We start from the raw sequence: 8,865 nt of genomic DNA on the forward strand, positions 1-8,865 counted from the left end.
TTTTATACGTTTGATAGTTTAGCACTTTACGCAAAGTTTGTTTTATTAATACCTAAATTTTTGTAATATTTTTGTCCGGTCAGCGTTTTAGATGTTTCAAATTCATAAAATGGCAAGAAGGCACGAAACTTGTCATGCATCCTAGTCATGATGGTACAACACTATGGAAAAAATTTGGGTTCATTTAAAGGATGTCGAAAAAAACTCGTTTTCGGACAAAAAAAATCTTTAAGCGCGGATAGTCATACCTTACAACACTTATACAAGTCATGCTATATTAGTCCACAATAATTGTGGAGTGACAGAGCAGAACATACATAAGCATAATGAGGTATGGCCACCACTATTAAAGATTTGATGTTGTAGACGGATGAAGCTATTTAAACATGTTATTAGCCGTGAAAACTAGCAATGCGGGATTACAAACACAACACTGTGGGCGGTTGGCGCCACTAGCGGCGCACACACGGCCGGCCGCCCCATCTTCGCCCGTGCGCGCCGTGGGCCGCCCCTGCTTTGGCCCATGCGCGCCGTGGGTCGCCCCGCGCGTCTTTTAGGCCACTGTAGGCGAACTTTTTATTTTTTTATAAATATAAAAATAATGTGTCTACAAAGTACTGTATTTGTAAATATTAAAAAACAGAATAAAAAACTCCTGTAGTGTTGACGGATTTACCTCATAAGATTAATGTGAATTTTTGCTGTGACACTCCATGATTATGAAGTGCCAGAGCATCATTCACATTATCCTAATGAGGAAAGACGGCAACACTCAAGGAATTAATACTGTACATAGAGAACGATATTTAAACAGGTGAATAAGCATGTTCAAAAGCAATGTGGGACTAAATAATTAGCAGGTTGGGCAGTGGCCGCCGTGGATTTTTGGCTTTCATGGGCCATAACGTGTGCACCGCACGGCGCCCAAGTGGCCGCCGTGGGTCGCGTGCCTAGCCCGGCAGTTTGCCCCGCGCGTGCCGGCTGTTAAAAAAAATCATTGCATATTTTGTATTTTTCATGCACTAATTCATATTAAAAAAAATCTAATGATGAAACGCATCCAACTTTTGCATGCACGTGTGAGTGACCCCCACGGTCTCGCACGCCAGATTTCGACGGAATCGGAGTACGAACGGAAGTTGCGTCACGTCGGGAGACCTTTTCTGGGTATTTTCACGGAGAAAATCGTAGTAAATGCATCGAGTGTCGAAACGCACCCAAATTTTGCAGGCGTGCTTGTGTGCCACACTGTAGCGTGTGAGAAAAAATCCCGACATTTCATGGCTTTGCGAAAGGGAACACCTACTGAATGCATGTCACCCCAAACCGGTATCTGAGGTTTGTACTGTGACTACATGTCAACATGGACGAAACGCACCCAACTTTTGGGTGCGCGTGTGAGTGACCCCCACGGTCTCCCACACCAGATTTCGACGGAATCGGGGTACGAACGGAAGTTGCGTCACCTCGGGAGACCTTTTCTGGGTATTTTCACGAAGAAAATCGTAGTAAATGCATCGAGTGTCGAAACACACCCAAATTTTGCAGGCGTGCTTGTGTGCCACACTGTAGCGTGTGAAAACAAAATCCTGACGTTTCATGGCTTTGCGAAAGGGAACACCTACTGAATGCATGTCACCCCAAACCGATATCTGAGGTTTGTACTGTGACTACATATCAACATGGACGAAACACACCCCACTTTCGTGTGCGCGTGTGAGTGACCCCCACGGTCTCCCACGCCAGATTTCGACGGAATCGGAGTACAAACGGAAGTTGCGTCACGTCGGGAGACCTTTTCTCGGTATTTTCACGGAGAAAATCGTAGTAAATGCATCGAGTGTCGAAACGCACCCAAATTTTGCAGGCGTGCTTGTGTTCCACACTGTAGGGTGTGAAAAAAATCCCGACGTTTCATGGCTTTGCACAAGGGAACACCTACTGAATGCATGTCACCCAAACCAATATCTGAGGTTTGTACTGTGACTACATGTCAACATGGACGAAACGCACCCAACTTTTGCGTGCGCGTGTGAGTGACCCCCACGGTCTCCCACGCCAGATTTCGACGGAATCGGAGTACGAACGGAAGTTGCGTCACGTCGGGAGACCTTTTCTGGGTATTTCACGGAGAAAATCGTAGTAAATGCATCGAGTGTCGAAACGCACCCAAATTTTGCACGCGTGCTTGTGTGCCACACTGTAGCGTGTGAAAAAAAAATCCCGACGTTTCATGGCTTTGCGAAAGGGAACACCTACTGAATGCATGTCACCCCAAACCGATATCTGAGGTTTGTACTGTGACTACATGTCAACATGGACGAAACGCACCCAACTTTTGCGTGCGCGTGTGAGTGACCCCCACGGTCTCCCACGCCAGATTTTGACGGAGTCGGAGTACGAACGGAAGTTGCGTCACGTCGGGAGACCTTTTCTGGGTATTTTCACGGCGAAAATCGTAGTAAATGCATCGAGTGTCGAAACGCACCCAAATTTTGCAGGCGTGCTTGTGTGTCACACTGTAGCGTGTGAAAAAAAAATCCCGTAGTGTGAAAATAAATTGTGACGTTTCATGGAAACATAAAAAATAAATAAATAACAAAAGTATACAAAAATCCCGTAGTGTGGACGGATTTACTTAAGAAGATTAATGTAAATTATTGATTTGACACTCCATGAATTTGGAGTGCCAGAGCATAATATACGTTAACCTACTTAAGTAAGACCGTCACAATCAGGGACTTAACATTGCAGATAGAGAACGGTATTTAAACAAGTGAATAAGCATGACGAGAAGCAATGTGGGACTAAACATTAGCAGGTTGGGCGGTGGCCGCCGTCGCACGGATAGGTTGGGCGGTATCGGGCCTGGCCCAATCGGCGCCGGACGCCCGTTTTTTCCTCTCCATCGCCGTATACCGCCACGCACGGGCGGAACCCTACCCAACCCCACCACTCGCCCCGTACGCCGCCCCGTGCCCCCCAAGACGCCCTACCACGATCGCCCCGTTTGCGCAGCGCCGTCACTGCGTGGGCAGCGCCGTCCATCGCCGTCGACCTCAAGAGCGCACATTGCCGCATTGGGTGTTAAGCCCCCCGAGTCCGCCGGCGCAGATCGCCGACGCTCGGCTGCCTGCTTTCCCTCCGCCACAGCCGTTGTTTTGGCGGCTGCCGCCCGGATCAAGATCACGTTTTTCCGTCTCGTACAATTTCTTCGGACGCTATTGCGTAATTAAATTAATTAATAGGAAAAAAATTTTAACATGCAGTATGAACATCGATGGTGTGATTCCATGTTCCATAGAGAAGTGATAAGTCTCGTTGAGAAATTAGCAACCGCTCAGCGATTTAGGTTCTATGAAACAAACTTGCAAGAGATGTTGATCATTTCGTCAGTACAAATGAGGGATTTTTTGTTGCATTTTATGATGTTAGGTTACAACCCAAACTGCAAAAAATTCATGGTACAAGAAGATAGTGGCAGTAAAGGCCTTATTTCACTTAGACCGGACGACGTGTTTTCAATATTTGGGTTTAAAAATGAAGGTGAGGATGTTTTTGGCATTCTTGGGACGGAAGGAAAAGAGTTAATAAAGAAAATTCCTATTCAGTATGTTCACAAAAAAATGGTCAGATAATGATAGATGACTTGATTCAAAAAATTGTGAGGAATAAATCCGCCGACGATGAGTTTCTTTGGATGGTTGTTCTTGTTTTGTTGGGGGCTATTATTGCACCGATGTCGGCTGTCTTCATACCAAAAGAGTACTACACGTTGGTGCATGACGTGAAGCGGATAAGCACGTTGAATTTTAACGTGTTCACTTTGCGAACTTGTTTGACAGAGATTGGTAAACTCAAGCAGGACGGCCGTGTGAGGCAATGGCCATGTGGTAACCTAGCCCTACTCCAGGTATGGTATTAATTAATGCTATTTAATATTCCTTCATGTTATGCATTCGTAATTTATTTTGTGATTTGTTTTGTAGTACTTGTATTGGGAGAAGGTGCAGCCAACCACCAGCCCGAAAAATGACCCGTTGTCGTTGCAAGTTCCCCTAATGAAAAACTGGACTGAATCTAAAGCGGAGAAACGAGACAAGTACGACCTGAAAAATGGTCGTGGTCATGGATTGGTAATATTGTAATGTTTATTTAACAATACATTGATTATCTATTGAGAATGTTATGTACTCATGTTTTCATTGCATACTCACTTTGCAGATAGATGACTGCATTACGAAAGAGTATAGAATGAAAAAACTTGCAGATGAACAAGCTGAAAGCAGTAAGAAACATAGCAGCCGAAAGTCATCCGTTACGGGAAAGAAAAAAGTGGACTGTGTGTCCGAGGTCCCTGCTAACCTAAAGCCTTTTATGGACCGGGTTATGAATGATATGAAGGAAATTTGTAAGGAATTGTTTCGTATGCCGGAGTTATGCGCATAGGTAAAAATGTAGCAATTCTGTTATGCACTCTATTAAACTCGATAAACTGTCAAAAATATATAACATGTAACTGGGCTTACTTTTGTAGAGATTGTTAGAGAAAATGAATAAAACAGGTGTACGGTACAAACCAGGCACAATGGCAGAGGAGGAAGAAAATCTGTTTGGACAGAATAGTGAGTCCAGGTATGAAAACAAGTATCCTAAAAAAGAATTTCAGTATGATGACATACACACACCTAATGGCCGAAATGGCAGTGGGCATTATGATTTGGATTCTGAAGGAAGGGGTTCGTTCAAACTCAGTACTGGTCACTTGAGTAGCTATAAAGGTGAGAAGGATGATCCTATAGATGTCCCAGAGCAGTCGGAAAAAAAAGCATCATCTCTAAAAACCGATGAAATAGAAGCAACAAGATGGCAAGTGCAACAAAATGAGTAAGAAGTGTCACATGGCGTGTCAGATGGTAATAGCGAGATAGAAGAGAAGATGGAGGTGATTCTAGGGAAGCGAAAGCGGAGTGCGTCAAAGTGGCAGAAATCTCCTTATGTTAAAAAGACTCCGAGAAAACGTGCGAAACGTTGCGTGAAAGCGAGTAAGTTAAACATGGTATGAATATTTTTTTGATAATTATATATTACAAATTTGTACTATAACTATATTGACTTGTGTTGTAGAACTGTTTAATGAAACAACCCTTTAGTTTGATCATTCTGTGGATGATACGGTGCGTGCTGCTGTGCAATACGTGAAAGCGTACGAGCACTCACCAAAACACAAGAACTATGAAATATTCAACAACGGCAAAGATGAAGGACTTTCTGCGGCAAGAGTTTGCCAGATACTTAACCATGCATGGTTATCCGGTGATGTATGTACTTTTATTGTCATGCTTATTTCATGTGTTAAGTATATTGCATCCATGTTAAATTTAGTCATCTATTTCAGGTAATTGACGCATATGCGACGTACATATCGGATTCAAGCATCGTCAAGGATAGGTATCTTGTACCCACCCATAGGTCTTATTGGTTATTGAACACTCGTCCAAAGTTAGTAAGACGAGGGAAATCGGTAGACGATCCAGAAGGTTTAGCACATGCAAATGAACCTCTCAACAGATGCATGACATAATATTTTGCAAAACCGAAGGTACCGTTTGTATTGCAGAATTGTATTTTCATTATTATCATATGCGAGCTTAGTAACAATATTTAACTTGTGAAATAGGCTTATTTTTCTTTAAATAAGGATAAAAACCATTGGATTACGTGTGTTATGCACACTGGAAAGAAAGAGTTCCAAATTCTTGATTCTTTGAGGGGGGAAGAAAATATCTCTGAAGCTACCAGGAAATTCGTTGAAAATTTTGTAAGTCGTATTCATGTGTGTACAATTAACCATATAATTTGTTTACCGTATGTAGTCAACGTGTTCATATTTTTTTGTCAGAGAGAGCAACTTGCAGGAGATATCCAAGATGCAAATGATAGTGCAATTATGTCATTCCCGGATGTGTCTGCATGGCCTATAAGTATGAAAAAATAGTTCATTATATTATATATAAGTGATGAAATTAAAATTATTTTTATTCCTTTTCAGGAATCTATTGACAGTTCGAGAGAAAGAATGATACCTGGAATTATTTTGTCCCCAGAAAATAAGCTTACAGAAGTGAAGAACAAAGTAATTCGACTTGCAAAGAGGAAACAAAAATAAAAATCTCATACGAGATTTCTAAATAGTTTCCGAAACATGATGTGTTCATGAGTGAGGATTGCGTGTGGATGATTTTACTTTTTTATGTGAGTTCCAAATATATTTCACATGTCCAGATTATGTAGACTGACAAATTTATTTAAAGTATATTTTAATCATTTGATTTTTTAGAATTTAATTTATATTTTATGTTGAATGAGTGTTCTCGCGAAAGTACCCAGTTGATATATCATGTTGACGTATCAGAGGCGAGCGCCGCCCGCGCCGCTCGAGGCGAGCGTCGCCCGCGCCGCACCACGTGTTCGGCGCGAGATGGCACACGTGGGCCGCGTCATCTGGCCAGCCGGCCCGTGCCGCGCGTCGCTCTAGGGTTCGCCTGTGCCGCACACGAGGTTCATTCCCCGTCGGCCCGCGTCTGCCTCGGGATCGCCATCTGCGGCGGCAGTAGAATCGTCCTCGTACGTACCGCCCATTTGCGCCCGCTGGCGCCACTCGGCCCCCAGCGGCTGTTAACGTTTTTATTTTAAAATAAAGCAACCGGCGGCCGTACAACGCCTCCAATCGCCCAACATGCATGTTTTATATACAAAATCATATATTTCTATGAAAATAATGTATACATCATATATCGTATTAAAAACAATTCCTATAGCGCCAAGAAATATATATTATAACGTAAAATGTGTATGTCGCATATCATATTAAGAACAACGAGTATAGTGCCAACAAATATGACATAAGTAAATAGCGATTACAAGTCCCCTGTATCGATGTTCCGAAACAAATATATAAGTACTATTCTTCAATACAACCAAATAAATCGTCAACTCTATTCAGAAGTTGTTCTTCTTATTCAAACAATCCTTGCTATGATCATCATGCCATGTTCCTGCATAGAAAGATCATAATATACGTCAAAATTTTGTAAAGAATAAACTTAACAAGAAAAGAACGTTAATAAAAAGGTATGCACATACTTAGGATTCTAAGGACAATTGTTTTTGAAATGACCTTTTATTCTGCATAAACCGCATAGGTGTACACGAGGTTTCTCATCAAAACCTTTAGATCTACCGTTTTTAGTAACGCCAGGTTCCTTACCACGGCCTTTGTTATTCTGCCCTTTCGGTGCTCCTTTCGAATTGATTTTCTCTGGATCACCAACAAAAACATGATCTTGATTCGGCACAAAAGCATCGTCTTGTGCAACCCTATGTTGTCTCACATAATCTTCCTCCTCAACGTCCTTGTTTGCTATCACATCCTCCAGAGCAGCCTTCAGTTTATCAAATAGGAATGGTCTATGACATGCCGCATGATTTGCTTCCGCTGACAAAATAGTCAACTCACTGTACTTAGTTCTCTCCTCAGTACCTGCCCATCCCCATGCGAAGAGATCGCTAGTGCGTTTCACGGGCAGTCCACCTCTAGCATTCTTGGTGAATCTTCGCAGCACTAAGCACTTAGGTAAGTCCTTCACGTTCAACCTGGCTAAAACATAAAGAACATGCTTGCATGGAAGACCTTTACATTTCATACTATCACAACTGCACTTCACCGTTTCTTCTGAATTAGTAGGTGTATAGTCCACTTTGAATCTCAGTTGCCTCTTATTTTTCCATGCCACTATGAATCTCCTACTGACGGCTCCACTGAGTATATCTATGATCTCAATATCCGCTGCCTTCTTCATTTCTTTCTGCAAGAGGTAAAAGTTCACCGCAGTGAAGTCACGGGCAGCGGCTTTTTCAATGCATTTGAACTCGTCGAGTACTGGTACAGGGAATGTCTGTGTGGACATGCAGTCGTCGTGTGACTCGTTCTCACGGAGCCAAACAATGCAGTTCTCATAATGCACAACCATATCAACAATTGTCATGCCAGAGTCAAGATGCATATGAAGGCAAGAGTTCAGACTCTCGCTCCTCTGGTTACTCCGCATACCAAGGAAGAACCCACCGGTGAGATATGATGCAGCCCAAAGCCTTTTCTTCCTGTACATCCTACGCGACCATGTTTCAGTTTTCTCCGACTCCCATTTAGCTCTAAAAGCTGCCCATCTCGCCTCAAACTCATCATGTGTAGTGGCATAGTAAATAAGAGCTCTGAACTCCTTAAGGGACTTGTGGTGGAGGTGTTTCTGCATGTTTTTCTCTATATGCCACGAACAAAGTCGATGCCACACGTCAGTAAGGACCTTCCTGACGGCCCTTATCATGGTTGCGTCTCCGTCTGTAATTACAGACCTCGGCTTCTTCTGACAATGAGCTCTCAAGAAGGTCTGCAACACCCAAACATATGTATCCTCCGTCTCATCTGACACAACAGCACAACCGAACACAGTGGTGCAACGATGATTGTTTAGACCAACAAAAGGTCTGAATGGCATTCCGTACCTATTCATCTTGTTCTGTCAAAGACGATTACATCACCAAAGTCAAGGTAATCCCGACGTGACTGAGAGTCACACCAGAACATGTTCTTCAGCTTGCCTTCTGCGTCAACAGTGTACTCAAAGAAAAAGTCTGGATCCCTTGCCTTTCTCGTCATCATGATACCAATCGCAGTGTCCGCATCACCCTTTGCTAGCAACTTCATTTTCTCCCTATAACACATGTTATAAAGCTTCGTCCTGCCGAAACCAGCCCGTGCATATGATCCATACCTACTAACGAAGTTGTCATAAATCCAATGTT

The 8,865-nt window shown here is 43.0% G+C and overlaps 1 protein-coding gene across 1 annotated transcript; it reads right to left on the minus strand.

Moving 5' to 3' along the window:
* Window positions 1–7,002: 7,002 nt before the first annotated feature.
* Window positions 7,003–8,558, minus strand: LOC109785818 (protein FAR1-RELATED SEQUENCE 12-like). The gene is made up of 2 exons (XM_020344404.1): window positions 7,271–8,558; window positions 7,003–7,058 (listed from the first exon to the last, which is right to left on the minus strand). Exons 1-2 carry the CDS (start codon window positions 8,556–8,558, stop codon window positions 7,003–7,005), a joined length of 1,344 nt encoding a protein of 447 aa, XP_020199993.1.
* Window positions 8,559–8,865: the final 307 nt, after the last annotated feature.

The sequence above is a fragment of the Aegilops tauschii genome, chromosome 7, assembly GCF_002575655.3.
Source record: "Aegilops tauschii subsp. strangulata cultivar AL8/78 chromosome 7, Aet v6.0, whole genome shotgun sequence".
Lineage (NCBI taxonomy): Eukaryota > Viridiplantae > Streptophyta > Magnoliopsida > Poales > Poaceae > Aegilops > Aegilops tauschii.